General features: G+C 43.1%; 1 protein-coding gene across 1 annotated transcript in view; it reads left to right on the forward strand.

Annotated features, from left to right (window-relative positions):
• ATM (ATM serine/threonine kinase) overlaps positions 1-19,117 on the forward strand; it is a 293,334-nt gene that overhangs the window by 111,741 nt on the left and 162,476 nt on the right. The window contains 8 exon segments of the mRNA XM_030202389.1: positions 5,751-5,950; positions 6,040-6,122; positions 6,217-6,372; positions 8,308-8,383; positions 8,575-8,705; positions 13,129-13,240; positions 15,795-15,905; positions 15,907-15,972. Of these exon segments, the coding sequence (XP_030058249.1) occupies positions 5,751-5,950; positions 6,040-6,122; positions 6,217-6,372; positions 8,308-8,383; positions 8,575-8,705; positions 13,129-13,240; positions 15,795-15,905; positions 15,907-15,972 (935 nt within the window).

Here is a 19,117-nt window from a genome sequence, read left to right on the forward strand (position 1 = left end):
CGCGTTGCGGCCTTGTGGCCGCGCTGCGGTCGAGTTGTTTTTCGAGGTGTGATTTACCACCACCATCGACGACTTTAATTTCGCCGACGCGATTTTTCCGTCGTTGTCCTCGAAGGTCCCGAGTGGATTTAAGAAGTGTGGTCGGTGTGGCCGGCCTATCTCGCAGACCGACACTCATGCTTGGTGCCTCCAGTGCCTCGGGCCGGAGCACGATACCAAGTCGTGCACTTTGTGTCTTGGTCTCCGGAAACGGACTCAAGTAGCAAGGCAAGTTCTTCGGAACCGTCTTTTTGGAACTTGCGCCGGCCCCTCGACGTCGACCTCGACGGCATCGGTATCGACGGCCGGTTCTTCGGTACCGGTATCGATGTCCGCGAAATCGGCACCGATGGCATCGACCCCAGGAGCACAGGTCCCGCCGGTCCTCCGGTGACGGTAGGGGTGAGAGGCCACGTGGGCAATCGGCCCCGGCCACTCCCTCTGCCCATGGCCCTCGGGACCGAACCCTGTCTGACCCGGTCCCTCGAGACCGAGGGGGATCGACCTCCTCCTCCTCCGTTCCACCTAGCGCCAATGACGGGCATCGCAAGAAAACAAAGAAGCACCGTCATCGGTCGCCATCGATGCATCCGGCCCCCGGCGCCGGAGAGGAGTCGACGCAGAGTCAGCGTCGAGAGGAGAGGTCCCCCTCTGTGGTAGAGGTACCGACGCGTCAGGGTCCCAGCACTTCGGTGCAGGTCTCCTGGACCCGAGCAGCTTCCGGCACCGACGCCTCTACCGGCCCCCCCCGTCTTTCCCGGCAGCGGGCCTGGACGAGTGCGCTCCGAGCCATCCTTCCGGGGATCCTGGAAGTGCTGAGCGCTAGACTGTGCCGGCGCCGAGCGAGCTCTAGCCCGGTGCTGAGGCCTTCGACGCCGCTTGCGGCGGCCGGTCTCGACCACCACGCAGGGGAGTCCCCGTCGACATCGATGGAGGGAGCTTCGCCCCGCCGGCGCGAGCCCACTTGCTCAACGACACCGGGTCTCAGTGCCTCGACGTCGAGCTGGGCCCGGGTTGAAGACTCAGCTACATGATTCTTTGTCCCGACACCGAGGAAGAGCCTTGTGGGGGAGGAGGAGGACCCCAGATATTTTCTCCTCAGAGGAGTCTGTGGGCCTTCCCTCCGACCCCACGCCTTCACTAGAGAGAAACTCTCGCCTCCTGAGAGCCTCTCCTTTGCCTCCTTTGTCAGGGATATGTCTATATGCATTCCCTTCCCCGTGGTCTCTGTGGATGAGCCAAGGGCTGAGATGCTCGAGGTCCTCGATTATCCATCACCACCTAGAGAGTCCTCCACGGGTACCGTTGCACAATGTCCTCAAAGAGGACACTGCTTCGGAACTGGATGAGACCATTATCTAATCCCACCATCCCCAAGAAAGCAGAGTCACAGTACAGAATCCACTCGGACCCAGAGTTAATGCGGCCCCAATTGCCTCCACGACTCGGCGGTCGTGGATTCTGCTCTCAAGAGGGCACGGAGTTCGAGGGATATCGCCTCGGCGCCCCCGGGGCGGGAGTTCTCGCACTCTGGACTCGTTGGAGAGAAGGGCTACCAATCTTCCATGCTCGTGACCCGCATCCAGTCTTACCAGCTCTACACGAGCATCCACATGCGGAATAATGTGAAGCAACTGGCGGACCTGGTTGACAAGCTCCCGCCGGAGCAGTCCAGGCCTTTTCAGGTGGTGGTCAGGCAGCTGAAGGCGTGCAGAAAGTTCCCTGTCCAGGGGTATATATTGACACCTGTGACGTGGCATCTCGTGCTGCGGCCCAAGGTATAGTGTATGCGCAGGCTCTCATGGCTGCGTGCCTCTGACCTGGACAACCGCACCCAGCAGAGACTGGCCGACGTCCCTTGCCGGGGGGATAATATTTTTTGGCGAGAAGGTCGAGCAGCTGGTGGACCAACTGCATCAGCGGGAAACCGCCCTCGACAAGCTCTCCCACCGGGCGCCTTCAGCATCCACCTCAGCAGGTGGACGTTTTTTCCCGGGCCCGGCAGGCTGCACCCTATGCTTTTGCCAAGCGTAGGTACACCCAGCCGGCCCGAAGGCCTCGTCAGGCACAGGGGACAGCCCCAGCGCGCTCGTTTCTCGTCAACAGCATGCGCCTAAGCAGGCCCCCTGCGCCTCCACAGCAAAAGCCGTGGACGGCTTTTGACTGGATCCATGGGAACATAGCTGCCCTCAAAGTGTCCGTAACCGGACGATCTGCCGGTCGGAGGGAGGTTAAAATTTTTCACCAAGGTGGCCTCTCATACCCTCCGACCAGTGGGTTCTCCAAATAGTGCGGTGCGGATACGCCCTGAATTTGGCCTCCTTGCCACCAAATGTCCTCTGGGAGCTCAATCCTTCAGCTCCCATCACAAGCAGGTACTTGCAGAGGAACTCTCCGCTCTTCTCAGCGCCAATGCGGTCGAGCCGTACCACCCGGCAGGAAGGGCAGGGATTCTATTCCAGGTACTTCCTTGTGGAAAAGAAAACAGGGGGGATGCGTCCCATCCTAGACCTGAGAGGCCTGAACAAATTCCTGGTCAAAGAAAAGTTCAGGATGCTTTCCTTGGGCACCCTTCTGCCAATGATTCAGAAAAACGATTGGCTATGTTCCCTGGATTTAAAGGACGCATACACTCACATCCCGATACTGCCAGCTCACAGACAGATCTCAGATTCCGCCTGGGCCGCACGGCACTTTTAGTATTGTGTGCTGCCCTTTGGGCTTCGCTTCTGCCCCATGGGTGTTTCAAGTGCCTCGTGGTGGTAGCGGCGTATCTACGCAAGCTGGGAGTGCACGTGTTCCCATATCCGACGATGGCTGGTCAAGAACACCTCGGAGGCAGGAGCCCTCCGGGTCCAGCAGTGCACTATTCAACTCCTGGAGCTGCTGGGGTTTGTGATAAATTACTCAAAGTCCCATGTCCAGCCAGTGAATGTGAAGCTTATTTGCAGCTACTCCAGTGAGACATTTTTGGCTATAGCGATTGTTGCCAGACTGCACACACAGCATTTTTTAAGGTAGAGTGTTTAGAATAAGGTAGCGTTTGACAAAACACTCTTCAAAGAAATATTGATACAACCAGAGAACAGATACATGGTGTAACAGACTCCTGACGCAGGCCAGTTGGGCCGAAACACAGCTGTGTCGAGTCATATCACCTCAATAAATTCATAGTTTTATCATTATTTTTGTGTCGTCTTTTTTTGATTTTATTTTTTATCTGCTTGTTTTTGGGTTTTTTTCTTTCTTTTTTATTTTTCATTTTTTCTTCATTTTTTTTCATTTTTGCGTCATCTTCGCTGTTTTTGATAACTGTTGTTTCTTCGCGAAGACTGGTTTCTTCTGTGTTTTGGTGAGCAGGGACCCACGCCACAAGAAAGAGGAAATTTTAAGACGTCCATCACCCTTTCCTGATGTTGCACCTGAGTTTGTCTCTTTGGAGCTCTATATTATGTCCTCTAGTTTTGCACTTCCCCCCCCCCCCCCCCCCCCTTTTGGAAAGGAGTTTGTTCTTGTGCTTTAATGCATTTCAAGTATTTAAACATCCATTTTATATATCCCTGTCCCACCTCTCTGTTAGTATAAGTATTTTAGTTCCTCACGTCTCATTTTGTATCTCATGGTGAATCATCTTGGTTGCTCTTCTGGATTCTTTCTAGAATCTCTATATCCTTAATTAGATATGGCTCCTAAAACTAAATGTAGTATTCAAGTGAGGCCTTGCCAACATACTGTATAAGGGGCATTATCATCTTTTTTCTGCTGGTTATCCTCCGGCAATGAGTTCCAGGGCTTAACTATTTGTTAAGTGAAAAAATATTTCCTCCTGTTTGTTTTAAAAGTATTTCCATATAACTTCATTGAATGTCCCCTACGTTTTGAAAGAGTAAAAAAAAATCGATTCACTTCTACACGTTCTACACAACTCAGGATTTTGTAGACCTCAATAATATCTCCTCTCAGCTCTCTTTTCCAAGCTGAAGAGCTCTAAACTCTTTAGCCTTTCCTCATATGAGAGAAGTTCCATCCCCTTTATCATTTTGGTCACTCTTCTTTGAACCTTTTATAATTCCCTTATATATTTTTTTGAGATATGGATACCAGAATTGAACGCAATACTGAAGGTGAGGTCGCACCATGGAGCAATACAGAGGCATTATGGTATTCTTGGTCTTATTTACCATCCCTTTCCTAATGATTCGTAGCATTCTGTTTGCTTTTTTGGCCACCTCCACACACTGGGCATAAGATTTCAGAGTATTGTCTGCAATGAGACCTAGATCTTTTTCTTGGGTGCTGACTCCCAAGGTGGACCCTAGCGTCCAGTAACTATGATTTTGGATTATTCTTCCCAATGTACATTACTTTTGCATTTGTCCCCATTAAATTTCACCTGCCATTTGGATGCCTAGTCTTCTAGTTTCCTAAGGTCTTCTTCAATTTTTCATAGTCTGCATCTGTTTTAACAACTTTGAATAGGTTTATGTTATCTGCAGATTTAGTCACCTCACTTCCAGGTTCCATTATCATTTATAAATATGCTAAATAGCATCGGTCCCAGTACAGCTCCCTGTGGCACTCCACTATTCACCCTCCTCCATTAATCCTATCCTCTGGTTTCTGTCCAATAACCTAATCCATAACAGAACATTGCCTCCTATCCTGTGACTCTTTAATTTTCTCAGGAGTCTCTCATGAGGGAGTCACTAACCAAACCTGTCCATTACAGATGGCAGGAGACAAGCAAATGACATTAGCTGAGAAAAGCAAGCTGAGGGGAAACTAGTAGCCTTCAGGAATCCTGATGTGTGTGCTTCACTGTTCCCCACGTCAGAAGATTTCTTCCCGGAAGATCATCCATTCTCTTTTTGTGTTGAGAAAACCAGACTTTGTAATGAAGATTCTTAGTGAATCCATATTTAAAGCCTCCACGAGTTCTTTTCATGGAGGAGATGTTGTTCTCTTCAGGGATATATATTTTCAATATTCTTTCTTCACAGGAGATTGGCTTTGTGACAAAATAGTGGGTTTTAAGCCTATAAACTGTATTGATTATTTCTTGAAGTGTAATTCTCTAGTGGCCACCAGATTGTGGCACCCATTTTCAGGATGCTGCTGCTAGGGGTAGGAACAAGCAGGGCCTCGTTCTTGCCCGTTAGACCACCAGCGATTGAAGGTAGGTCCAGGAGGACCTATCAAGATGTTAGGGCGTGGGGGGTCATTGTGGGGGTGGGGTTGCAGGGGGAAGGAAGGAGAGGGTCATTTCAAGGGACCTAATGGGGCTCAGAAGGCCTTAAAACAAGGGTTTTTAAAGTTTATGAGGGTGCCAGCTGATATTTAGTGCAAAGCAGGTGAATTTAGAACAGCTTTTGAGCTGTTCTAAATTCACCTCTTAGCTATGCGGGTGCCTGCAGACCTGCCAGTTTTCCTCAATACCACCCTCAATATCGTCCCTGACCTGCCGACTTTTTTTAGGCCAGTCAGAACCAATATTCAGTGGCACTACCCAGTTAAGTGCCACTGAATATCTGTAATTGGGCAGCCCTGAGCATTTTAACTCTCAACCTATAGTCCCAATTCCGGAACCTTCTTTTTATTGAAAAGTCTTGAATCCTGTGAGAATACTTAAATGTCTCTCTTCTGTCTCCTTGTTCCTGCTTTTTCTTCCAGGTGTACACTTTGTTTTCACACTCAGAATGCTTTCTCATTAGGTGCAGTGAATCCATTAGCAGAAGAACATCTGACCAAGCAGGACATGCTGCTCCTGGACACACTGAAGTTCTTGTCTCTGTGCGTAACTGCAGGCCAGCTACATTCAGTTTCCTTCCGAGCTCCTGATATATGCAGGAAACTGCTTTCATTCATCGACCATAGCACGTTAGATGCCACTAAGTCCCTTCAGCTTCATGTGGTGAGTGTGCTGCAATTAAAAGCTATTTGGCTGATGTGCAAAAAAATTAATAAAAGCAGAAAATGAAAAATATTTTATTTCCTTTGTAGTACTTAACCCTTTTAAAGGAGCTACCAGTTAGAGAACACCTCTTGCCAACTGAAGATGTTCTCATGCTTCTGGAACCTCTCCCGTAAGATAGCATTTCAGTTTAATGTTCTATATTCTTGTATTAAACCGGTTTCTTTTTCAGGTATGTTCTGATTGTAGATGTTTCTGTACTTTAGAGAAGTGTGCTCCTTGTATCGGCGAGATCAGGAGGTCTGTGTGGCTATTCTTACTCACCTCTTACCCACAGTATCAAGTCTGGTGCAGGGACAGGCAGATGCTGATGAAGCACGCAATGCACAAGGGCAGTTTCTGACCATCATTCAAGCCTTTTGGTATGTCTGAGCTCTGTAGCAGAACTTGTATGAAAGCAGACTGAACTGATATCTTGAATTTTTGTTTTCTTAGGGGTCATCTATGTATAAGCCTGATTTAAGGAAGGCATTATATAATAGTGGCAAAATGTACCTTGTTTTGTTCCATATGTTATTTCTGGGCTTGCTTGATATTCTCAGCAGGTTAGCTGCAAGTCTTAAGTTTAAAGTCATGATGGACATAGCAGTTCAAAAGGATGTTCACAGATCAGATGCATTTAAAAGAAAATGATAAATGGAAGAAATTGCCTTGGGAAATGCAGTGCTGTTTAATTTGTAGGGGTAGATATTTAAAATAAGAGGTTCCTGCCTGATTAACTCATGGTCACCAGGCCAAACCCAGATATTCAGTGGCACTTACCCAAATAGTGCCACTGAATATCCAGGTAGACCACCTCAGTACTATTCAGATAGCAAGGGATGGAGCCAGTGCTTACCTAGTTACTGGAGACATTAATTCTGTTAACCAGATAAGTGCCCGGCATCAAATATCTAAGTCAAATTCAGCCAGTGGTGATCAGTACATTTAAAAATGCTGACTGCCACTGGCAGAATATTGGGGGATTTGGGGGGGGGGGGGTCTGATTTCTTTAAACCTGTTACATAGTAATGTACCAAATGACAGAAGGAAAAAAAGACCAAATGGGCTATCTGATATGCCCACTTAAGATAGTTTCACTTTGGTTACTGAGCTTGTACATACTCAACCCAATACCAGCTCCCCACCCCCATATATCTTATATGCTTTTTAAATCACATTTTTACATGCTTTCCATATTGTTCCCAAGGGTATCTAGAATCTGTGAAGGTACTTGCCTCTATCATCTCTACTAATAAGCCATTTCAGGCCTTGTCATGTTTCTCTTTATAAGCCCAACACTAAATCCCACATCAGTTTCAGCTCAGTATCTTATTACCATTTTTCTAATAAGCCACACAGCTAATAAAACTATTGAAAACTATTGAAAAATCTATTATTGTCATACTTACTGAAATTTTAGTTTTAACCATGGCCACTTTGTGTATGTTACCCAAGTTTCCTTTTGAAAGCTTAGCACATCCATACCATTGCTGTTGGGTTATAACTTCCACTGCATGCACATTTCCCCTTAGCCACCTTCATGTGCCAGTTGTGACATTTCATTCTGTCACTTCATGCAATGAGACATCTGACAAGAGGTGTAATCTTACAAATAGGAACAAAGGGAAGGAATTCAGTATTATTCAGATTTGCAGAATGGAAATATGGGAGTTTTATATATTGTTGACTCAAGGACTTGATTTAAGTAATCACACATACTAATGTCTAGTGGCTAGTATTTTGTTTTGCTGGACCACCTTTCATTCCAAAGTATAATAGTTAATAATAGATATATTTTTTTTTAAAAAGGAGAGAGAAACTCCACTGATGATGCTGCTTCCACTAGAATTCACCTTCACAACCGCCTACTGAAACAACCAAATCTTGAGGTCCCTTTTTAAATTTCCTAAATGAGGCCACTGATTGTAGTTGGAATGGCAACGTATTCCCTAAGGATGATGCCTTGGTTATAACAGTCACTGTTAGTCTTATGGTGGAGTATAAATAGCTATAGAATCATATTTAATTGTGGCACTTTTATTCTGCTTAACCCCTTTCCAAGGTTCAAGGAGGACTACAGCTAATATAAAATAATAAACACAGAACTCAAAATCCCCAATACAATAAAATACAGCTTACAAATATACAAACTATAGGTCCACAACAATGAAAAAATTGCTACCATTTTGCCCACAAAACAGCTAACATTATACATATGACATATAAGAGAGGGGCTTTAGTATTTGTATAGTGTCAGTTTCCATGATATTTGAACTTATAATGCTTTTTTTCTGTTTCAATGTCATCTATCCTAGGCATTTAAGTAAGGAACGAAAGTGTACAGTTCCTGTAAGAGTGGCTCTTCTGAACTGTTTTAAGGCGTTGCTTGAGGTGAGCTTATATAGATAGTAATCAGAAGAGCAGAATGCTGTGGGGATGGGGGAGCAGTATAGAGATTATCATTTGTTCAGTGCAACATCTATGAAACTTCCAAATAGATAGTCTAAGCTTCTATAACTGGAAATAATTTCCAGTGTATGCTCATATTCTCTGTTAACACTGCCTCTCCGATTTCCTTTCAGGCTGATCCTCATGCAGCATGGACTAAATTATCCATAGGTAACGAGGATTTACCTGTGAGTCATGTCTTTCCACAGTTCTTAAGGGATAGCCACCATCTGGTGCGCATGCTTGCAGCAAAATCTGTGAACAGGTGAATATAAAAGACCAATAGTTTGTATGTGTTCACCTTAGGTAGATTGAAATATGGCATGCATATCAGAACATTCTATTGTAGATACAGTTTTCTGATTGCAAGTACGATCAATTATGTATTTGCTCCTTTTTACTACCCCCTCTATTTTCTTGCCTGTAGAAGTACTCCATGTGTTTTCTAGTTTACATTTTAGTTCCTTTAATGTACCATGCAATTTCAGCAGCTTATTTGTTCGTTGTCAGCCAGCAGAATTAATGCATGAACTATGTGAAATAATCAGTTCCAGTCCAATAGAGCGGTGCCTCTCAACTCTGTCCTGGAAGCATATCTAACTACTTGGGTTTTGAGAGTCACCATAATGATTTGCATATAATGGGTATCCAGTAGATGTAAACTTTGTTTTTGTTTGTTTCAATCAATCAATTTTTTATTCAGAAAAAGATACATTGCCCACTCACCCTCCATAAACCACAGAAATGTATTTATTTATTTATGACATTTATATCCTGAATTGTTCCAATGTGGCTAACAATAAACATTTGCAAGAAGTGCAATAGAATTAGTATTAGCATATCTACTATAATAAAACTCACCCTCAAGGTTCTGAAGACAACGTTCTGAAGTCACTCAGTCACTCCCTGAAGGGTTCATGGATTCATGGTGGTGAAGCCACAACACTGACCATGTCTCTCAGCCCCGCCCTCGCATGACGGACCAATCAGAAAAAACACACTCAATGTTCTGAAACACAAAGGACCATCACAAAACCGTTCCCAGGCAACGCTAGGCAACATAAGACGGACCTATCAGAGGAAACTACGTGGCAGTAAGGGAGGAGCATTCACCAGCAGAATGGCTCATTATCTGTGCAGCACGGAGAGCACAGAACCACCACTTGAACGAGAGAAGAATATTCCTGTTGTGGGTATGTGCAAAAATAGACCGGAAGGGGGGGGGAAGAAATTTTTAAATGCCTAATGCCGGTACTGAAGAGTGCCGGAGGGCCTATAGCGCAGACTATATTTGGGTTCGCTAGACGTGGAGTCGGTGGATGCACGGAACAGTGTGCCCCTCACCATCTGGGACGTGGGCGAACAGGACAAGCTTTGGCCCAGCTGGAAGGATTACCCCGCGACCCAGCCAGCAGCCAAATTTCCCACTCCTTCCCTGCCTAGGAAGCGCTGGAGACTGGCTGCAAAACTACTAACGAAACAACCGCACACCGACACACCACCCTCCATCAGTCGAAAGGCATCCACTCTTTCTACACAGAATGCAAACTAATAATACAAAACAAACAAAGAATACCCGTTTCTCTTCGCACGCGGCTACAGGTAACTCCCTACCCCTGACCTCTTCCCCTTTTGCTGAAAGCGGCCAAGGACGTGCCCAACGCATCCCCAGCCTCAGGCAAGCCATCTCCCACCTCGGGGATTCCCCAAGCACTCGGAAAAAGACGGCGCAGCTTCCTCAGCGCATAAATGTTCCAGCATTCCCCTGCAGCAGGCCTGAAATGACAGACATACCGGATCACCCCCCGACAGCCCGAGACCGTGCTCCTTTCCCTTCCGCCAACTTAAAACAACCATCCGCGGTCCTCAGGCAAGCCGTCTCCCACCTCCAGGATGCCCAGAAACCCAGCCCAACGGAAAAAGACGGCGCTGCTTCCCACAGCACATTTCACTTCCACGTTCCCCTACAGCAGCCCTGAAACGGCAAAAAAATACCGACGAAGCCAAGAACGTGCTCCCTACCTTCCACCCATCTAAACACACTGCGTGCCGTCAGCACAACACAAAAAAAAAACCTGGAAAAAAACAATCCGCCACTCAGCAAAGGCTGACCCCCCTACAACCACATTACATTTCACCAACAGAAAGACCACCCCCTCCACAAACCGCCTTGACAGACAAAAACCACACACACACAATACAACAGAACCACACCTCAAAGCCCACACACCAATCCATCCCACTTTTGCCAGCACAGCACAGCAAATCCCCCCACCCAAAAAACAAATAAAAAAAAAAAAAAGACACACATCAACAATCTGCACACACACCCCACCCTCACACACACACACACACGAAAACTCTGTGACACATACACATACAACAAAAAGCCACATGCTAGCACCCGTTTCATTGGTTTCGGAAACGGGCCTTTTTTACTAGTGTAATAATAATACAGTACACAAACTTCACTACTGTTGAATAACAAGAGCAGGGTTCCAAGCATGCCCGAGAGCTAACAATTACTAGTATGAGTAAGGGATTTACTAAATAATGCTTTCAACAGCTTATGAAATAAGAGTTAATGGATTAGGCAGAGAATTCCATATCTTCGTACTTTGATAGGTAAAGCCTGCATTATGAATAGATTTATATTGAATCTTCTTACAACGTGGGTAATGAAGGATGAGATAGACCTGTCTTTATGAAATGCTTTTCCTACATCTAGGGACTATCAGGTTTTGCATGTAGCAAGGTAATACACCATGCAAAATTTGATAAACAGGTACACAAAATTTAAAGATAATCCGAGAATTTATTGGAAGCCAATGTATTTAGCCAGGAGAGAAGTTGCCCTTGGTATAACAAGGAGCTCTACAAAGAAGACGAGCACAGTGTTCATGCGCCGATTTGAGTTTCTTAACTAAAGAGCACTTTAAAAACTTGGATAAAATAGAGAGTACTAGTGTTTGGACTACAAAACGGAAGATTGAATTCTGAAAGAAAGTCTCAAGTGCTTCGCCTCCACAGTGGATTAAAAGACACTGGATTCACCTTAGACACTTGAAGTTCAAAGGACAAATACTGGTCATAGTTATACCTAAGATTTTTGTAGTGGTAAATAACTGGTAAGTCATATTATCTATAAGTTAAGTTCCTAATAGCCATAGAGTGATAGGGATTAGTCAGATTAGGAAACTTGGTTTTATCTTGTTTGGTTTCAATTTGAAATCAGCAGCTCCGGATTCCTTCAGATCTATACCAGATTTGATTGTAGGCAAGATTTCAACTATATTGTTTATAAATGGGATGTAAATGCTAACATCATCAGTATACAAGTATTAAAACTTCTGGATTCCAGTAAACTACCTAGTGGAACCATCATTGAATTGAACAGATTGGAGGAAAGATGGGAGCCCTGGGGAACACCACAAACAGAGGACCAAGGTGGAGACAAAAGGACTAGTCTGTTTATTTGATATTGTCTAGATTTCAGGAAAACCACTGAGCCATTACAGGACTATGCCATGTATGCCAAAATGATCCATCAAATTTAATACAATGGTCAACTGTACCAAAAGTGCTAGACATATCAACTGTAAAATTAAAATTTTCCTATCCAAGCTTAGTTCTTTCCTAAAATTGGCTATCAAGGTGGTTAAGACAGTCTCTGTACTATATCCAGGTCTGAACCCAGATTGAGAACGTACATGAATAGAATGTAAATGAAGATATTCCATAAATTGACATCAATCCTTCCATCAGCTTTACTAAGAAAGGTATAGAGACCACTGGCCTATAATTGAATACTTCATCCTACTAGAAAGGGGTTGTTCGGAATAGAGTAAGAATTTTCTGCCTTTGCCTTTAGGGAATAAACCTTGAGATAGCATAAAAGAGAGATTTAACGTAAGATAACAAATGAATAAATCTATCTGCTGTAGCCATGCTGTAGATTTATTAAGTAGGCTAAGATAATCAGCCAAGGCAATTTTTGTTCAGGCTCGGATTTTATCAATTTTTCTGTGCAAAAATGGCTAGCAAGTTGGTCCGCGAATGGATGGGTTCATTTAATTGAGAAGATAGACCCAGAATCGAATCCAGTCTAACCAACACAAGTGTTATCCTCTACGAAAAAAAAACAAACAAAACCCAAAAAGCGTATCTTTCTTCTCAAACCGATTAATGATCAGGACTGAAGGAGATGAGAACGATCTAGACCATATGAATGATAATTTGGTGTTATAATCTTAAGTTTAGATTACTGGGCCAAACAAGATCCAGCTGCACAAGGCTCTTAGGCACAGAGATGCTCTGACCAAGGATACCAGATTGAAATTTTCTTATGTAAAAAGAGTATCTGCTTTGCTTACCTATTTCCTGGTTATCTAGTTTTGCTTGTATAGCCAACAGGTTTGCAATTTTTTTTTTGTTGAAATAAAACACATTTGCGCTCCTGTTGGCACTGTGCACAGGGGGGCTTAATTATTTTTTTCTTTTTTTTTAAAATTGAAATGTCAAGATTTTTACAAAACAAAAATCATATTACTACATTTTTCATTTGGTTGTAGTACATGAGCATGCAGAGTGCATTATACTTTTCATGGAGCTAAGTAAAAAAATTTCTAGGATCATAGGCTGTTTGGTTTATTGGTTTTGTTGCTGTTTTGTTTTGAAGGTTGTTTCAGATGTCAGAGACCCAAGACTTCCTCTGGTTTTGTCCAAGCACTTCCTTTGAAACTCCAACAGAAGGCATTGAAAATGTTTACATGAAAGTCCCAAGAAGGAATGAGACATTTGGTAAGAAAGAAAAAAGTATTTCCATTTCCCCACTTGGACTTGTCTGTTCTGTGCCCATTTTTAGAAGGAAAAATCTTGATGTTGGAACAATTGATTTTAATAGATTAATTGGTAAAATAGATTTGTTCATTTCTGTGTATCATTAATCTGTCAATCTTGGATGTTTCTTCAGAAAGTGAAAGAGCAAACTGCTATGGCAGGGGGTAGAGAACTGTAGTCCATGAATATTCAGACAGTGTTGAATGTAATTCTCAGTCTACAGACCTTTGGTAACGATATTTTATACTTACTGTATCTCCACAATGGCATACTTATCTGACTGTATTATAGTTGCTTACTTTACTTCTGGAAATAGCACCTCTCCAGCTACTAAGTATCTGTGTGTGCAGTGGAAAATACAATAGATTTTTAAAAATAATAATATAACAGGAAATGGTAATGTGTTTTCATTAAAAATAGAAACAATGTTGGTGTATTATGCTTTTTATCGTGGACATTACAATTAATATACGTAATGATTCTGGAGTTTGTTGCCAGAGAATGTGGTAAAAGCAGTTAGCTTAGCAGGGTTTTAAAAAGGTTTGGATAATTTCCTAAAAAAAAAAAAAAAGTCCATAAGTCATTATTAAGATGGACTTGGGAAAAATCCACTGCTTATTTCTAGGATACACAACAAAAACTGGACAAAGTGCACGTATTGCAATAGAACCTTACATGGCTAAAGAGGTTATCTCATAACAACAGAAATATCCGTGTGTGCCAGCTACTGTTATGGCTCACCGGTCTGTATGTGTTTGTAATCATTGAACACCTCCAGCCAGCCAATGGTACCCCCTGGTGCTCATATGTGAGAGAATAAAAGCCTCTCTCTTGTTCATTAATTTCAATATAAAGGCATAACAATGTTTGTGGGTACCACTGTTCAAAAAATTCAAAAATTAAACACTATTGCAATCAATGAGCAAGTAATGCACAAAATCAACTTAGCTTGTAGGCTCCCAGCTCTGTCTAATACCATCTACGGCTGGAGCTCACGGGTTTCGGTTTAACCTTATGAAACCCTCTTAGGCAACTCCGATAGTCTAATAGGCCCGACAGGACCCTGGTTTCGCGGTCTCTATGCTTTGTCAAGGGCATGTAGGTCTAGGAAAACGGAGAACGATAGTTAGTATTAGCAATAATTATAGCTAACGCTTACTTGCTATTAAACCCAGCGTCAGGACTCACAGCAGTCTGGATTGTTGTCGGTAAATTCGCCGTTCCAAAGATGGTCGCACAGGCGTTGTAGTTATATGCTTTAGACTCCCCTCTTGAAGGTCCTCACGATCAGCTGTTCATGAAAATCAGTAGAAAGATAAAATTAAAAGAAACAGTTCCAGTGGAGATGGGTGTTCAAGCCCTGAGGCGCCACTGTATTTCAGAGGCGAAAATCCATTGGGTTTCTTTTTTGTAACAATAGTCTGTTGATGTTACCTCCACGGGCATTGGGCATAATACAGTCGATTCACCATGCGCGTAGAGATTCAATCGAATGTTGATTAGCGACACAATGTTGGACAAGTGGAGCGCCATCATGCGGGCAGAGATTCTAGATCTGTGTTCAAGACCATTCTGGCGTTCAAGTGATCTATTAGATTTGCCTATATAGATCTATCACATGGACATTTAATATAATAGATGATAGTGGGGTAGTGCGACAGGTCGTGTGGTGTTTGAGTTGAACTGTCTGGCCATTATGGTGGAAACTGGCTGTCTCAATAGGTCATGGGACATGTTTTACATCCAATTCTATTACATTTTGTGTGGACTTCCCTTGTATGTTAAGCCCAGTGGTTTGCGAGGACTGGTAGATCAGCTGGACTTAGAATTTCACTTAGATTGCGTGCTCGCGAGAGGCCATTCTCAGCGCGGCAATTTTCAAAAATGATTACAAACACATACAGACCAGGTGAGCCATAACAGTACTGGCACACACGGATATTTCTGTTGTTATGAGATAACCTCCTTTAGCCATGTAAGGTTCTATTGCAATACGTGCACTTTTGTCCAGTTTTTGTTGTGTACCTTTTACAAATTATCGTCGGACAAAGTTTAGCCAATTATCATACTTTGTTGTTGTATTTCTAGGATAAGCAGCATAAAATCTGTTTTACTGTTCTTGGCTCTATGCCAGGTACTTGTGACCTGGGTGGCCACTGTTGGAAACAGGATACTGGGCTTGATGGACCGTCGGTCTCTTCAATATGGCAATGCTTACTGCTTATGTTCTTAGGTAAAGTCCATAAGGACATTGATACTATCTAGAATACTGTTAGTGAGCACTCTAGAGAAAATAAAATGATAATTCCTGTTCAATGCTGTGGAATTTAACAAATTTATTACCTAGTGTCATTGCAAGTCTGTTAAAAGGAATCAAATAATTTACTGGTTTCAGTAGTTCTGTAAGTAAATATGGACATGGCTAGTTATCAGTAATTTTTATGCACCAGTGTATTTGGTTCAGAGCTCATTTTAGCTCTATCGCTATATGTGGTTGAACCATTTTCTCTTTCAGAGTGGTGTCAACCCAGAGGAACTCCCTGAACGGAGCAGTGGCAATAGAAAAGTCCACGCTCGCTTGATGCTTGTGTCCATGATATATGCTGTAGCCCCTGTGTGTGAGAAGCCAGGCTCTCTTTGCTGTTTACCAGTCAGTTAAGGAAAATGGAATTGAAACCCAAACTTGTCAAAAGGCAAGTGACAACAAGACTGTTTTGTGCTGAAAGCACAGAGTAAAGGCTAAACAGATCATATGTAAAGAAGAAGAAAAATGAAAGTGTTCGGAATGTATTAGTTATAAAGTAAAACATCCAGTTTTAAATTTGTAGTGATTTTCTTATAATCACCGTAACATGAAGTGATTGAACCTTCATTACATAATAAAGCTTTGTAGCCTATCTGATAGGGAGAGCTAGTAATGTGCATTAAGCATGTAGAGCACCTCATTATGCAAATCAAATAACAGCTTGCATTTAACTTTCCATGAATAATGCAGTTGCAAAGTTAGCAGCTTTGAACAGAGGTCTTTCCTCAATAGGAGCATCAGACCACTAATGAGCAGTTTAATGTTCCTGGGAGCCTCATAAAGGCTCCAGTGCCTGTATTTGAAATGACCCTTGACTGGCATATCCCATCTTCCTACCACAAGACCTACTAGAAGTTTCTCTGGTTGGGGGGAGGGTGGGGGAGGAGACGACAGAAGTGTTTCCTGTTGATTTCCAAAGTTCAAAAATTGCTCTGGCCAACCCCTAGTGGTAGTACCGCTAGGGGTCAACTAGTGCCATTTTGAATGCTGGCAACCGATGGAACAGGAATGACTGGAGATCTCTTCTGCCCTCCCTCAGCCTTTAGGGAAACTCCTGGTAGATGCTGAGGTGGGGATTTGGATGTTGGAGGGGGGAGGCTTCAATGTATTCTACCATGAACCCATTTAAAATGTAGCAGGCAATACTTAGGACCCACTGTGGTATTATTTCAGCCTGGAATGAGTAATGTTCCTGTCTTCGGCAATGCGAGTTTATATTTATGCAGTAGTCTTCTGACCTCTGGTACTGAGGTTTCACAAGTTAGGGACTCTCACAATAACTATTATTGCTCTAAAAGTAGCTGTTTATACCTCAGCTTAGTAACTGCCTTTCACCGTATTTGGTCCTTCATGGAGAATATTGAACAGTTTTTGTTAATGAGAATCCCAGGATAGGCACCTACTCTGCTTCATCCTTCTTCCCCTTCTTATTAGTGCTAATAGTGCTGCTGTAGTATAACAGTTTGTGCAATTGCTATACAAATAAAGATTTTTTTTTCAGGAAATAGGGTCTGTCTGTACTAGTTCCTTTGAAATTCTACTGCAGTGTCCAGCGTCTACTAATATATGTTAGGACTTGGATGTCTAGTTTAATTGTAGATGATTTACCCGTGTCTAAATAGTTCTTATAGATTCTCCCTTCAGACGGCCAGTTCAGTTGCCATATTTTCAGTGGATTCCACTGATTTTGATTTCAGAAAAGGATGTGCGATTGTTAAACTGCTGGCAGTTGACGTTCTTCCCACCATTCTATTGGCTGTTTGTGTTTACTATAAGGTTTTGGAGAATTGTGATTTTCTATCCTCTGTACTAGGAAATTATATACTACCCTTCTGGTGCAGCATCATCTCTTCCTCTTTTATTATTTATTGGGATTTATTAACTGCCTTTATGAAGAGATTCACCCATGGAGGGTGAACAGCAGGTACAGTTTTAACATAAAATTTACAAATTTTATTAAACAACATAACAATAGTAAATGACCAAATTATAACTTAGTACAATAAGGGCCCTGGTTACTAAGGTGTGCTAGCAATTTTAGGCGCGCTGTGTAGACTCCCATAGGTAGATTATGGGCATCTGTATGATTAGTGCACACTAACTTTTAGTGTGTGTTAAAAATGCTAGTGCATCTTTGTAAACAGGGCCCTAAATGAGGTAAACTTAGAAACAGCACAATTGAAACCTAACTAATCGGACTACATGCAACAGCATCAAAAGTATACCCAATTTAACAGCATTGCATTCAGTAACACAGATATAATACATATTTTTTCGTTCTATACTTCAGTCCAAGGCATCTAAACAAATACCATTACTATTTTCTACATTCAGCTCCTCTTTTGTATGCTAGTGATGGTCAACACTAATTGTCTCCAGCAGTGGTAATTGTAGTGGTCAGTGAGTGCCTCCCTAACTGCAGCTGCTTTGCCTGCCTTGTTTTTCCTCTGTCTTTTCCCACCAACACAAATTTCTATAACAGATTCCACTGTGACTTAGCTATCTTTAGAGTAATGGTCCTCTACCAAGTCCTCTGGGCACCACCCTGCCAGTCAGGTTTTCAGTACTTCCACAATATATATACATGAGAAGAGATCTGCAAGCCAAGGAAGCAGTGCACACAGTTCTATCTCATGCATATTCATTGTGGACAACTGACTGGCTGGGTGTGCCCCGAGGTCTGAGTTGAGAAGCCTGTTTGACAGGTTGGAGGGGATTAGATGAAAAAAAAAAAATTCAGTTTCATACATTAGGTGTAATATGTTTGTCTACTTAAGCAATCACCTCAGTTAACAGGAAAGAATAGGACTTAACCTGCATCCTCTTCCTGGACCTGTACCCATTCTCCTTAACACTTTTTTGTTTCTCTAGACCCTCAGAGCAGTGGGTTCTCAAATCTCTACTGGGAGACCACCATCCAAGTCAGGTTTTCAGAATATCCCTAATGAATATGCATCCCTTCCTAATGAGTAAATATTTTTACTCTAGTTACAATTACTAATTCTTACCACAGCAGTAACTACACTTTTCTTATATTAACAAATTACACTGAAAAACTTTATCTGTGGTTCTCAAACCTGCCCTGGGGGGACCTCCAGCCAGACAGATTTTCAGGATAACTATACATGAGGTGGATAGGGAGAAGAATGGCCAACAGGATAAAGGAGATGATAATTCCTCTGTTTAAGTCTCTGGTGATAACCTTATTTGTGAGCAGATGATCAGAAGCCCCACTCTGTTCCAAGCAGTGCTCTAAAAATAGCATTGGAACAGCGTTGAGCTATACCACTCCTATAATCAGAGCTAATAGCTTGCAAATATAGGCACTTTATTAGTTCTTATCATAGGGGGAAAATGCAGAAGGATTGTGCCTGAACATGTGCTTCAATCACAGTCCTCACCGCACTAGTTTGACAGGTCCAGGCTGCTCAAAAGCCCGGACCTGTCAAACGAGGAGATGATTTCCGTGGGCTCCCCAGACCTCCACCACCTGTGGCCTATTGCCACCCCAAGCAACCCCCCCCCCCCCCCCC

Source organism: Microcaecilia unicolor, chromosome 4, assembly GCF_901765095.1.
Source record: "Microcaecilia unicolor chromosome 4, aMicUni1.1, whole genome shotgun sequence".
NCBI classification, from domain to species: domain Eukaryota; kingdom Metazoa; phylum Chordata; class Amphibia; order Gymnophiona; family Siphonopidae; genus Microcaecilia; species Microcaecilia unicolor.